The 14,973-nt window shown below is 37.8% G+C and overlaps 1 protein-coding gene across 11 annotated transcripts in view; it reads right to left on the bottom strand.

The window, feature by feature from the left end:
* LOC111269636 (uncharacterized) overlaps positions 1-14,973 on the bottom strand; it is a 178,946-nt gene that overhangs the window by 49,671 nt on the left and 114,302 nt on the right. For all 11 annotated transcript variants that reach the window (XR_015314657.1, XR_015314659.1, XM_086972158.1 and 8 more), the window contains one exon: positions 9,260-9,392. Coding sequence is in view for 9 of the 11 variants with exons in the window: in XM_086972158.1 (XP_086828284.1) it covers positions 9,260-9,392 (133 nt within the window). In the remaining 2 variants the exon portion in view is untranslated. The remainder of the gene's footprint in view (positions 1-9,259; positions 9,393-14,973) is intronic.

Here is a 14,973-nt window from a genome sequence, read left to right as displayed (position 1 = left end):
ATATCGAAGTAATTCGTTTTTATCCCGAGGAAGGAAAAAATTACTAAAAAGCTTAAAGAAAATCGAATATTGTCTTCCACGTTCGTACACAAACCTATATTTTCTTTATGAAACCATGGTTTAACACCCAGTCCAGTTAATAGGTCGTTTACTTTAAATTAATAAGTCTGTATACCAATTTTTTCTATTAAATTATACTTTTCCATTAAATCGGTGTTTTGCTTTTATTGGGCGATGTTTGACTAAAATTGCCTCGAAGCATAATATCGCACGGTCTTCTCTAAGGCTGTATACAATGCTTGACTAAAGAAATATCAGTACCTATCAGATAGGAAGTCACTGGTATATAACCCGAGGTTTTTAGTGAAAAAAAATGGTTTACAATAATGGACTTGTTTAGTCACGTGTCAAAAAAGCATGCTGTATGCGACGCGACATCCATATATAAATCCAAAAGTAAAAACAATGTGAGTTGTTTTATGAAGTTTAAGGACACTGCAAATGTTCTGTATTGTTGTAAATTTCAAAATTTATTTACCGTTTACTGTAAATCTACTTGGAATAATTATATCAGGGTGTTCATCCTATAAATAATGGTCAAAAATATATTCCTAAAAAAATAATATTTAGTAAACATGAACAAAACTATGAAAACAAGTTTCACGACATGTTTAGTTTGCAATTTAAGGGCATGTTTGTTGATTTAATGCTAAGTTTCACCGAGCGCTATCGTGTTCAATATATATTGACCTAGCGTTTTTATGGGAAGTAAACAGGAAATTGATTCTATTTGAAAGAAATCTTAATTTCAATGAAAAATGTTGCCTGATGCAAGTCACAGCTTTTAATCAAATGGCCAATGTTCAACCAGAATTATTCCTAAGTGCATTTACCAAACCTCCATTACGGCTTAAAGAGTAAGTCTGCTCATAAATAATCAAGGAAAAATGGTAATACGTATTGAATTATTCACTTGTTGTGTTCGTCTTAGATCGATTACGCGGAAAAACTATAATTCATTTTTGGCCGTTAATGGCACCCCGAATTGGCAAATTCAGGAGCTACCGTAAACACCTTAGGAAAAAAGTAGAGATGTGGAGATACGTTACGCAGCTAAGAAAGCTGGAAAAATTCGATCGTTTGTACAATCCAAAAGTGATGAACAATATACCGCAAAATTAGACATTATTATAGCACAATTGGTTTGCCGTTGAAAAATGGCAAAAAAGGTAATTCGGAAACATACCTCTTCAATATCTGCCTGATATACTTTTTATGTAAAATTGTTTTTAATATGTTTTATAGTACAAGACATATATAGGTAAATGCTTTAATACGCAATGCTGTTATCTACCAATTAAAAAACATGCTCCAAATAGCCTTGAAGTGGGCCTATGTAACGAACAGAGCTTTTGAGTAATATCGTGTGGTGTTTCTGTATTGTGCACGGTTTAACATTGCTATTGTCAGATGGGCAATAGTCATGAGTTAGAATTCAAATTGCTGGTTAGTACTTAATCGCACTCTAATGCACCGTACATTTTCGTCTCCTGTAATAAAATAGGTACAATTGTTTATTAATAATTTTTATGCATATCCACGATTCGGCAATGTCAACATGTTTGCCTATTTGATTCAAAGACATATGGGTCCGAAAAACGTGAGTAGTATTCATAACGCATTATAATACTGTTAGGGGTGTAGATAATCGGAGAAAGGGATATGTTAAAAAATCCAAAAAAGTCAAACTTCAAGTGAATAAAAGTGGTAAACAATACGATGTACATTCCTATTATCCGTTGATGAATCATATTAAGTTTTATCGAATGCAGCTGTAGCAAAAGCTTTATCATCGAAAAACTCTTGCTCAATTTGACCCAATTATAATCAAACATACGGCCAAAACAATGTTTATCGTCGTTTAGCAACAAAGCTAAAGATGTAGCTAACAGGTATTTCCTCTCAGGAAGAATAGACATTATCCAAGGTTGAGGTATACATTTAATGTCTCATTAAAGTTTTGATAAGCACATAATACATCCTTGCATTTTTGTCGCGGTCAGGGTTGGGATGGCTTTGTATGGTGCTAAAATAGATGAGACAGCCATTCTAACTGCAATCAAACTGAGGTGGTTACCGTTTACTCTATCTGAAATGCTTCCTTAACTGTACGCTGCTAACACCAACCAGAATGGAACGTCCTGATACCGATGAATCAGTACCGACTAATATAATGGTGTAAGAATATCGACTTTTTTTTGTTACAAACGATGCATGAAACTATATTAATCCCAAAGTTAAGCTCAATTTTCCACCGTTGTAGAGAGCCAGTGATTTACATATTGCATATATGACGAACGGCAGAATTTGATTAATTTTGTCGAAAATTTGCATTCAGCAAGATCGATACGAAAGTTGTTTTCGACTGGCCGTCTTAACACTCACCATTTGTTTAATTAATCTTCTTGAAAATGAATGTAACCTGGCACCTAACACGAGAGAAAAATCATTGTTTTTCTCTTAAGGCCTATATCGAATGAACTACGTAATTTTCTCATGTCTTCGGCTGTAGCTCTTCTGTATTTTTCTGGATTAAACGTGCTCCTTTTACATTCGAATCACCATCAATATATAAACGGAAAGTATTCAACGAATACAGGTATATATGATTCTCGACACCAGTTCCCCTTATATGAGAAGAACGTCTTGGGTTAAACATCATATATAATTTATGGTACATTTTTTATTCTGTTTGTGTCTTGTTAAACCCGATTCCAAAACTGGAAGTGGTTTGGAAACTGGTTTGGAATCGAGTTTAGCTTAACGGGATCACCGCTGTCATATCAACTCTACATTTATTAGTTCAAACTGCGTATCAGTAAATAACAAATCACTGAACACGCGCGGCGATACGTCTGTTTATTTTTGTGTCGATTTACACCGTGACGCGTACACCGTTTATGTGAATTTTTGCCTCAACTGACTCATCAATATCCTTATTTAAGGACCCGAATAAAAGACTGAGGGGATACATTTTTATGCTTTACATTCCTGCCCGGAAGTAATCAATGTATGAAGATTCCTCTTTGTGATGATAATATTAAAAATCAATATATGCGTATCAGTTAGTACGAGCATTCATTTTATCAGGGTCAGACTTGGTGTTATTCCTCTGGGAACGATTACACGGCCCTGCCGCTTAAAGGAAAGAAATCTGTTGGGGTGATTGACTCGAGTTCATTTTCTTATGTAATGCATAGCACTTATATATCTATGTCATTCTATTCGTCTCTTAATGCTAAGCTTTGTCGCAAAGTGCTGCTGTTTTACTGCTATAGTAGGTAACCCGCGAATAACTCGCGTAATCCTAACCACCATTTGGTCGTCTCCTATGTACATAATAAAGGATACCGAAGCAAGAGATTAAATCCCAGTAACACACACATCAGCTGGCAGGGAGTTACGACCAGTGTGTCGGAACACCGAACTTCGTAATAAGTCGAGGTAAAGATCTTTCAATAAGCTGCAATTTCCAAACATTAATATTTAAATAAAAAAAATGTGTTCAAATCATATTATGTGATTCTTAACTTCGTGAGTGTTCAATTTAGAAATACTTTTTTTCGGCAATTTGATGAGAGAAAACTTGGCTCGCTTTATTCACATGGGCATACGCAGATTTCATCTTTTTTATTTAGTGTCATTGTTGTTTTAGTTTAGCTTGAGCATAAACACAGCATCTTACATACAATAGACTAATAATCAGTTCATCAACACTGAAGATTTTTCTCGTATAGCCAATTTTTTAGCCAACTCGCATATATAAGAAAGATACCTACTATGTAAATTACAACATTGTTCTGTCGATGGCAAGGTCTCCAACGCAGTAGAAGTGCATAAAGATCGACTAAACGAGATGTTTTTGTGTAACCAAATATTTGTTCTAAAATTAAAAAAAAATTACAAAACCTCATGTGAACTATTAGTTTTTAGACCGCTCTAATTTAAATTTAAGTTGCAAGCCAAGAATCTGATATTTTTTATAAAAACCTATCTAGAACTTTGCGGGTTGAAAATATTTGTCGGTTTTCGACATACTGACAATATGTTCCGACAAGAATGAAAAATTTACATCCTATTTTAGCAGTTCATACTGGGAAAATTACTTCTAATATATCTTTGAATTTTTCAATCTACGGCACAACTCTGCTCTGGTATTATCAAGTATGTCATTCATTAAAAAAAAAGAGCAAAGTCGGAGTGTAAATGGTAGCCTTATCTTGAGGGTAAAAAACAACCCAAGTTTATTTCGTTTAAGTTTATTTCAACAAACCCATTTTGTGATCGTCAGAGAAAATATGTTTAGACAGTATCGCGAACTGCCTAGAATTTTTTATTCCGTCGCGCAGTAACGCTCTAGCCATTCATCGACGATCATGTAAACACGTAACTTCATCATTGCAAAAGGGGTGTAGGTACTGAAAGATTTTTATTATTTGGCAAGAAATCGTTCTGATTCCGATTAATAAAAGTGAAATCACTCAACATGAACAAGAAAATACCTGAATAATAGGAAGGTCCTGGTAAACACAAAAGTTAATATCAACGTCACGATCAACGTCACTGTGGTTAGCTATAATCTCCATCACCTCTCTGAATCTTTCATTTTTGTGGCTAATATACGTAGCGGTAGAATCACCGTAATATTATAGATTGAGAATTAACACACGTTGCAAATAGTACGTGCCCAAGCGCTCGTGCGAACATTACCGTCATGACGTTCATTTTCTAGGGCTGAATGTATTACATGGGTCAACACACTGAACAGCACTAAAACTATTTTTGAAGCAAACCCATAGGCAGCCACAACGAAACATCGATGAGGTATACTATAATCATCACAGAAGACACCGACTCTTGAACCTTTAAATAATTCAAAGCACTCATTCCTAAGCTTTAAAGTGGGTGTTAGGCTGGTAGGTATATGAAAGGGTCTCATATTTTTAGGCCGATTTACACTATCGTGCCTAATGGCCAAAATGCCCATTGTACCTACCCGGCAGCGATTTTTGTATAATATACTTAAATCTTAGTTGTAATTGTACATAATGAATAATCCATATGTACCACTAACTTCTCAGCGTAAGAATCCGATAAACGAAGTCGCTGTTTATAACAACAGGAAAAATGAATATTTGGTATTTCAACCGGTATGAAAAAGTATGGCTTCTGCAGTGGTAAGAAGTATGCGTCGTTTCAAAGGTCAGTGCACCCATCAATTAATAGTCGCAACATCAGAAAACAACCGCCAACAGTTTCTGTGACACGCCTATTAAGTGCAACACTAGACTGTCGTCTCGTACCTGCGGCGTCAACTCATATTATAAATGGCAATGCCTTTCTTTTTCAAATTATTCCTATCGGTGTGTCTGCGCAGACCTAGACATCTGCCTTTATATTCAAGTGACTTTACTATTCGTATGGCGAACTACCCACTTTTGGATTAAATAGATTCTCCGTTATTATTTCAGGACGTATTGTATGTTATGCCTAAAATTTCGCATACACGTCAATCTGACACTAGCATTTGCCCGTCAAATTGATAAACAAGTAGTACAAGTTAGCGTATAACATCCTGGTAGCCACACTATACGGATTGTTCCATAAGGTATGCAATTGCTTGTAGCATTCGAACAGATTATTGTGTAACCAGGGCTTTGCAGCATAATGGCTACCTACTTCCTTGACTCATCGTTTATAATTGGAAAACTCTAACTGTAGTTTTTTTACACTGCAAACAATAAAATGTAATATCTTAGAAATTCGATTTCAATCCCAAATACGTTGAATCAAACAGTGATTTATTAACTGCGAACGGACACTACTAACACTTTTATTTATGTACAATATAGTTATTTCTCAGAAAACTCCATAAGAAAAATATGTATGTACTAAAATTTATAAATTGCATAACATTTTGCATTTATTACAAAATGTTTAATAAACATAGAAATCTTCACTTTAAAGAAATCTATAGGCACTACCAGCTTGTCGACGAATTGCTCTGGCGGATCTTAAAAGCATCCACCCCACCTTCGTTATCTAACGACTTGTAAGCTTAATTTCCCCGGAGGTTTGTACTGTTCCCCAAGCGCTCTTCAAAAACAAATTTAATAAGCCTATGTTCTCTCGATCTAGTTGCTGCAGTAGTATCTAAGACTTGGTCACACCTAACCTCATCCAAAGGTGATTTGCGTCTTATATATTGATTTCCTTAGCAATTACTTACTGCTAAGAACGGCACGAGCTTTACTTATTATTGTTATTGTCTTGAACTCATATGCCCTACTCTCATTTGACTACTTAACCGCAAACATGATTTTATGTTTAACTAAGCAATATTATTTGGGTGGCACATGTGCATTCTTCGAGTGCGTTGTCATAGCAACTGTAAACATGTGGTTATCGCTGGCTCAAATTTTACCTTTGGCAAATGGTTACTATTTTATAAGTCTGTTGGAGAAAAAATCTCAGGGCCCATCTAAAGTAGTGCCTAACTAGTTATTTCGTCTTAATATGAAGCTAACTGTAACTTTCAAAACCCCATATAAACACGAGGTCGGTTGGTAAACCGAGAAAGTAAGGATTGTATGCTCATTTGTTTTTTTTGATAATTGTTAACCATTTTATAGAGAAATAATTACGTTCGACTTTAACAGACTTTAAATGAAAAAATCTTCTTTTTTTCTAAATCCAGTTTTTCTAAGGGTTGAAACTTTTCGGCCCCAGTACCGCCACAGTTAGTCAGGATGCCTGTGGTATACCGGCGGTAGGGACCGATTTCGAATTATTGAAAGTAGAGGATATAATGATACTCACGGTGGCCGAAAGTATGTGCATGGCGAGTTAAAGCTAAAAATTCAAATAATTCGAAAAAAAGTGCTAAGTTTCGAAAAGATATCGAATCTGAAACCTTGTGGTTGTAGGTCAGGTGTCAACCCCATCCCGCCACCGAGACAGTCGAAATTTTTTTTTGACATTTATATAGCTTAAACCCCATGCACAGTAGTACAATGGATTCTACTTTGTACTTCAAAGCGCTTCTTCCAAAAACATGCTTAGCTAAAGTGGCACAGTCTACTCGGACGCACAGTGCCAATATACTTTTTAAAGCATCGAAATAAATTTTTCCGATGAGGGACACGCAAACTAAAAATGCAGCGAATTGATTCTCACTGGCGTAGCACTAAAACGTAGAAAATAATAAAATTTGGTTTCAAGTACAACAGGATAACTTATGTATAGTGGGCAAGCCAGCGATTGCCCCAATTAATTATTGTGTCCATGATTAATAGTTCGTGTATTAAAAGAGCCGACGACAGCATTCTGCTCTGTGCTTGAGAGAACTCAGCAGTGAATGAAACAGATTAACTCACTTAGCTTTATTGTCCCCAAAGAGTTGACTTTGAGGGCATGAAGTTTGTTGCTGAGACATGATATTTCTATTGGTGTGCCTTTCGATAACGTTTTTGAGACCTATATGACGATGCTAATGGTTTTATGAGTTGTCTCATTGTATTCAAGTAACAACACTCTGTAAAGCAATGCGGTGGTCCACGAGGTACACAGTATATGCGGGAAAAGCTTTTTGATTCTTTTGATAATAAAACGCAGATGCCCAAGACCACGAAACAAATAACATGGGTTCACAACCAAAACTGATACAGATACTGTGATTCCTATAATTAATATAGGACACAGCATTATCCCAAGTATAATGCATGTGATAAAAAAATGGCAACTCGTTTGCCTACTTAAAGTATACATAAATCATGGGCTTAAATCTAGAATTTTGTGTTAGAGGTCAGCCGTTTTATGCAAGGCTAACGAAGTTCCGGATGTATATAGATATATATATAACAGGTTGCATTCACTTCACGGATGTGTTGTAATCTTTAGGCATTAACGTGAGCACAAAGTGTATGAAGAATCAATCAAAGCATTTGCTTTTCTGGTAGAAGTTCAATTACATTCTGTTTTCCGATTTCTCTTGAATTCGAGTGAATTGCACCATTGATACATATTGGTTAAAACGGATTCAGTCGAAGAAGCGCTTCGTCCAATTTTTTCATCGGTTGCTACATATTAATATAGAAAGCAGATAATAAAAATAACCGGAAATCGTCCTATCAGTAATTTTGTACAGTTAATGACTCTCTGCTATGTATTAACTTACTCACCAAATTACGAGGGAAGAAGGACCTTCACTCTGCCTAATTACCCTGAGCGAGTGTTAATAGCCATTTCGAGGAAATATATTAATAAATAATATAACAATATTCACATTAGCGCTTTTCTCCAAGTCAGCTAGTTTAACTGGAATAAGCGTTATCCGCAAATCCCTTCCGTAGAATCGATTAGGGTGAACCCGATGCTTATGCAGGCAACTAAATATGTAGACTGACTCTAACATATAAACCCTATGCATCAAATGTATTATTTTTTATCTCTTTTGGTTTAAACAAAATCTACTCAGCAAAAACGGCCTTAAGATTTTTAAAGAATCCTGTACATCGCCCACACCGAATCGTGGTCTATATTCAGAATTTTACCGTAAACAACTCATAAATTTCTCATAGCGATATTCAGCATCAGGCAGATAAGTTGCAGAGATTCGTAAGAAAATAATTTTTTTCATCTCAAAGTTATTAATCCTATATCGGTTTTGCAAAAGGGTTTTGTAGAAACTATCGTGGAATACACCAACCGAGTTCCGATAAGAAACGTTTTGCGTCTTAGAATATCGTTCGTATTATATGGCAACAGAAGCATACATAGTCGAATAATCGAAATAATAATCTGAAATATTATTCAACACCTATGCTAATCGAATCATAATCAGAATAAGAAAGCAAGGAAAACCAATGCTGACCTGTCTTCAATGATTTACCAACTTTCCACCTTATGGGCTCCTTTTCCCGTAGCCCACTAAGCGTATAGCACTCAAATTGTTTTGTATGGTTATGTAGCTATCTACCTGTAACGCCTATCTACCTATAATTACAAGTGAGAAGTAAATGTATGTTGGATTACTCTTTTGTGTAGTTTATTATTACTTTTTAGATACAGCTTACTACTTTTTTTTACGTAAATTTAGATACTAACTATATATGTAAGGACGCTTTAGAAAATCATTGGGTTTGTAATAGCGTAGCTAATAAAACCATAGAAATAGCTTAACGCAATCCTAATAGTTTACCGTAAACTAGTAGATCCTTTTTAGCGCGTTCTGTCGTGAACGAAACTTCCTGAGACACCTCGCAGCGATAGCGGCCATCAGACATAGCATCGGTTGAACGCAGAAACAGATCACTAACTGTTGAACGCCCCAGCTGAAATAAAATGTAATAGGAGAGGTGGAAATAACAGCCGATGCAAGCAAATGCCTAAGATATAAGACACCAATAAGAGCCCGATGTAAGCTTCAGCGATAATCATTTAAGAATTATAGATAGTATTTTTTGAAAAAGCTATGGATGATTTAAAACGGATCCTACTCAAATACACTTACTCGGGCTCTGGTTGCAAATAGGAGGCTTTTCCATTATACGGAATGTGGCGAAAATAGCAGCCTTTACCTACTGTAGATGTATAGAAGCACAACGATGGGATAATGCAGAAGGCATGCCCTCACATAATGAAAATACTTGTGCAAGCATTTTTTTCAACTTAGGTTTGACTATGTCATTTTCGTTTATCATCGGGTTTCCTAGCAATAAGGTGCCAGAGATATATCGGCGTGTGTTGTTAACAGAATTATCAAAATGAAAACTGTTTATTGAAACTATTTCAGCCCGACTCTTATATGACATGACTGATTCTTAGAGCTTAATCAGACGCTCTGTGTTGCGCATATTCTTGGATTACTCTATTAAGCTTTAGCTTATATTTCTGTATAAAAACTGCTATTACATTTGTACACCTTTATAAATGTCTAGTAATGCCTACTACGGCTGTTACTGTTAAATTAATTAGTCCACCCTGGCTCAGGGGGGACTGTATTCCGTTTACGTTTAGCAAGAACCCAATTGTCTGCGCCACAAGTCTCTCTCACACCATTATTTTATAGAATATTATTTATGCAATAAGAAAACTCTACATTTAATATTTCATAGTGGACAGAAGGGCGTGGTTCCGTCAATTAGCAGACGCAGCATACAACTCTGGAGAAGGCCGATAAAACAGAATAAACTTCTTTTACGATTGTTAAAAATATAAGTTCATTTTCGACTTCCAATAAAGACACGATTTTTTTTCACGTAACAGTAGCTAATATTTGTGTAACCTAAAGGAGCAGCTAGAAGTAAATCAATATAGGATAACACCACAGACATGACAGGATTAACGGGTGGCGTACGGCCATGACTCAAATAAATTCCAAAACCAGGATCATCGACCAACACATCTGATTACGTGCGAGAATGCAGTTTTCCAACCTAAAATGATTAATTAATTCATGAACTGAGAGTGCCTTGTGTCTGCGTACAAGCAACAGATCTATAACCAGTGCTATAAAATGGCTCTGGATAACAGTTCGCCAGCTGTTTACTGTGGACGGTCTGACGCTGCTAGTCAATCGTCGTTTAAGCCCAGCGCATTACAACGGAGGTTAGCAAGCTCATAGTTACACTTCAGCCAACATAGCAGTCTTGCTCCAATATAGATTTGCAAGCATAGGAGTTAGTGTTGTGATATAGATGCTCTTAACAAGGATACACACTGAATTGTAAGAAGCTGACTTTCCGCAGTGAATTTAAATAAGTAAGATTGCTTTTGATATCCCTTAGAGGGTCAGTCTGTCACTCCTGACGAAAATGACGTAGCAGAAGCTACAGGATCTAGTTCCTATAGCTCCCTAGCGCCTCTAACCTTCTGCCAATAGCCTGCTAAAAGGTCAGCAACAAACCATATTCTCGACGCTTCACATTTTTAACGGCGATATACAACAATATTATTTATGGAGACCCCAATTTGCCAATAGGATTAACCGCAAGCACTACGGACACAGATCCACTTGTTGCGTTAGGAGTGTCGCTCTGATTTGCCAGAAAACCTCATCAGCAAGCGACAAATTAGCAAGAATTATGTACATGTTCGTAAAAAGCTAGACGCGATTTGTCGAGTTGACAAGCGCTATTGTAACTTATTTAACTTGCCTTCCGTGAAACTGCTAAGTGAACTCAGCCAAAGAGATACTAGCACGGTTGCTAGATCGCGTTTAGGGTGGCTTTATGTTGATGAAAAAGCCAGGACCTGGTCTGGCGAATTAAGGATCGGCCCCTAAGTCCCCAGTCTAACAAACAGTGCCGTTCTGATTGACTACACTAAAGAGGAAAGTATTGGTACACTACTACAGTAGTTCCATAAAAGTTAACTCATCTAGAACAGTGTCCATGTCATGACCATGGTAAGGACCGTTGAAAACGTTGAAAATTTTTCACAGGATATATCAGAATGCGCCAAGAGTTATGCATCGCACAACAACCGCATCAGCAAAAAAAAGGTTGTGGCGCTAAACCTCGCCGGCAGAAACCACATAACACCAGAAATTTCCTCGGCGTAATCGAATCTTTAGTGACACACCTATTGTGAGCCGTCCAACAAAAAAGTTGGTATGCCAGATAATTGGAGTATGGGGGTCGCACATGCTTTCTGACACGCAAGTACAACGACAGCTCTAAAAGACCATTGAGTAATGCCGACTTTGTAAGAACAAATGCTACTACAGCACCAAAAGACACAATAGTGACGCATAACCACACGTAGTTTCTTCCCCATATCTTCTTACGTGGTATTTGGAAATTTATTGGTTTCTGCACACCTATCTCCTGATATAGGTTGCACTTTCACGTTTGTTACGCCGCGGCTCATGGATGTCCTACATGGTATTTGATCAATCCGCAAAACCAACTTGGAAATTTAACTCTTCGCAAGCTTTAATACGGCTATCTTAAATTGATACCGCCTACAATTAGTCAGCAGCTACTCCGATATCCACATTCGCGCCAACGCTTATGGACTTGCCGTGCACCCATCCATGGATTGGTCGCCTGGAATTTTCAACTCAATCAGAATGTTTGCAAAACGTATCCATTAATGTGTTGATCGACAATTTTCCAGCTGACGCCCCTGAGATATTGATAGGCGTCCACCAATATTATACACTTGTCTACATGAAGGCTCCACAATCCATCAGAGACGGCCTAGTAGTAGGGTGAATGATTGGAAACCCACTTACCTTCTCAACAATTCTTGTCAAAGTGCCGCAGATCTACTGTATGCTGCTAATTTACCTTATTGAAGCCAGTTTACGATGTGGAATTTCTTTGAACAAATTGAGCTATCGGTATAGAAGACATGACAATATTTAAATATCTGCTGAACATCGTAACATCGTTGAACAGCGGCGTAGATCACTTACAACGCGGCCTTCGTGGTAGCTTTTACTACATACCCTACCGTCGAATCATTGCGATCTTGAACAATTAAGTTATTCGATTGATTTGTAGGCTCCCTCGGAAAAACATGTTTCAATGCCCATCTTCTGCCGAACTCAAATCTGAATTCTGGTCTAGTCAGTCTTCTAGTCATCTTCCGCCTACATCGCGTCACCTGAGCCCACGTGAGGGCCAACAGAATTGCGGAAGACCGTGCACTGTTCCGCTTTCTCTTACCAGGGGCCATTCAACACAAAAGCTCGCTATTACCAGATGGAGAAAATCGTGCAAAAGATGGCTGTCAGTAAGTCCCTCCGCAAAATTTTTAAACGGAAAGATTTAATTTTAAGTTATCGACTTGGTGAATTATTATGCCATGATGAGCTACGACGAAAGTTCGCATCGGGACATGAGAAAATTTATCTAGAGGCTTGTCTTTTGATTTGGTACTACCAATTTAAACTAGCCTAGCAGAAGACCAACCTTTCGGCCGTTATGAACCGGCTCAGCCGAGCAGAGGGCGTCAGGGTATTTGCTTATTTTGTCAAAAGCACTACTTTTAAGCTACCTGGCACTAATTGCGCCCACAGTTAAAATCATTCCCGTTTCCAAGTTGCTAAGCCTGTCCAAGTGAGAAGTACTTTGGATTGTTACGTCCGTCTTTGATCTAGCAGGCTGATTATCCCGTTAATCATCCCGAAGCAAACTGGGTATTCTGGAACTGTGGGGCTACATTTTCAAATTCAATCAGACAGTACCCACATCGTTGCAAAAAGTCGTCCACATGTGAGCGGTCAAACTAGCCCTGAAATACGCATTTCTAGTTCATGAGGTTTCAGTAAAGAACAATTTACCACGTACCATCAGTTCACTGATGTCTTTAAAACAGCCTACGTTGCAGCTGTATGCCTGCAGTATTACAACAAAAGACGGTAAGAGCACTGGAGCCTTCATTATGACCTGGCACCCTGCAATAACTTCTCACTATCGAAAATAAGATTATTTATTTATAGCCTGCTTACTTCGAACATACCTTGTTGAGCGGTTATGAATTAAAAACCGTCAGTTTTTCATTATATCGACTTGACTGTGACATATTGCTGGAGCATACCCGAGCAACCGTGACAAAAAAATTTGACGACTGTCAATTTCACGCGATAATTCCACGAATGGCGTTCGTCAGTTGGCTCGGAGCTCTGCTTGAGCTCAATCGCGTTATAGCTCAACTAAGTGCTATTATGGATGACCTGATTATGTACGGTTCGCGTAGTCGCTAATATTTCTTGATTCATACGTCCAACTTTCCACGAACTATCCACCTTGGCCGCGCCACCGAATGACGTGTCGTCTGCTAAACACCGGCCAGTCACTTCAACGGTCAGCCGTTGTTCGAGGCGATCCTGTCCTTATGTCTAATCTCGCCTCTTTTACGTCCTTTCTAATAAATTTTAATAATTTCTAAATATATGTTGTTATATTCTTAAATAATTCTATTCTAAAGATGAGAGTTTGTTGAGATGGAAAACACTGTTAACACAATAACCGTATCATAGCTATAATGAGAAAAACCTCGTAGTCTTATCGGAATAATCTCAACTGATTAACTAAACTCTTGCAGCAACGCAGAGTGAACGCCCCTTTTAACGTATGTGAAATCTTATTCAACGACTATTTTGGATATTTGGTGCCAAATTATATCTCAGTTCCGTAGCTGCGCGGCCGTCCGGAAGAATCATGCGCCAGCTGCCGACCAGTTACAAGCTCCTCTTCCGGCATATATGGCAAACCTTATCATGCGCTTCTTAACCACTGTCGTAGATTTTTGTGAGCTATATTACACCGATACTCTTGAATTCCCGGTCAAAAACTACATCGCCATGTTCACATGCACTGTGCACTTGGAGCTCGTTCCTTCAACAGCTACATTTCAGACTTATCTGACTATCTGACGCTTTTCTTTTACTCACTCAAAATGTATACAACTGATTACGGACAAAGCCAAATTTTTACAAATGCTGTCAGTGATCGCCAGAAATTGAATAATTCTCAGTCAAAGATGCCGAGGTTCGAAGATTGCTGATCTGACGTTGTATCGTATGAATCTTCAACTGTTTTTTTCGGAGCGGAGTTTTTTTCGAAAGCCTCGTAGGCATCGTCGCTCCACAAATCATTGGGACGCAGCCTTATTGGCTTTAAAGAGTTATGCAAAATTATCTTGGACTTAGCAGCGGTCATCAATGGCAGGCCGCTTATTTACATCGATTCAAACCCCATCGAGCAAAAAGCCATTACCCCGGCGCATTTTCGTTGGCTTGGATCACCCCGGCCAGGTTTCTGTTCTTCCATGTCGTTCGATCAGCTCGAGTCCAGTAATAGTTTATTTACACAGGTATCTTTCGATATACTTTCTAGAGCTAAGTTGCTTAAGGGAACTAGTCAGTTTTAATCTCCTTCTATTGTTGGTTCCAGAAGAGCA

The sequence above is a fragment of the Varroa jacobsoni genome, unplaced genomic scaffold (genome assembly GCF_002532875.2).
Source record: "Varroa jacobsoni isolate VJ856 unplaced genomic scaffold, vjacob_1.0 scaffold_149, whole genome shotgun sequence".
NCBI classification, from domain to species: Eukaryota; Metazoa; Arthropoda; class Arachnida; order Mesostigmata; family Varroidae; genus Varroa; species Varroa jacobsoni.
The sequence above is the reverse complement of the archived record's forward strand: the minus strand, read 5'-3'. Positions and strand labels throughout refer to the sequence as shown.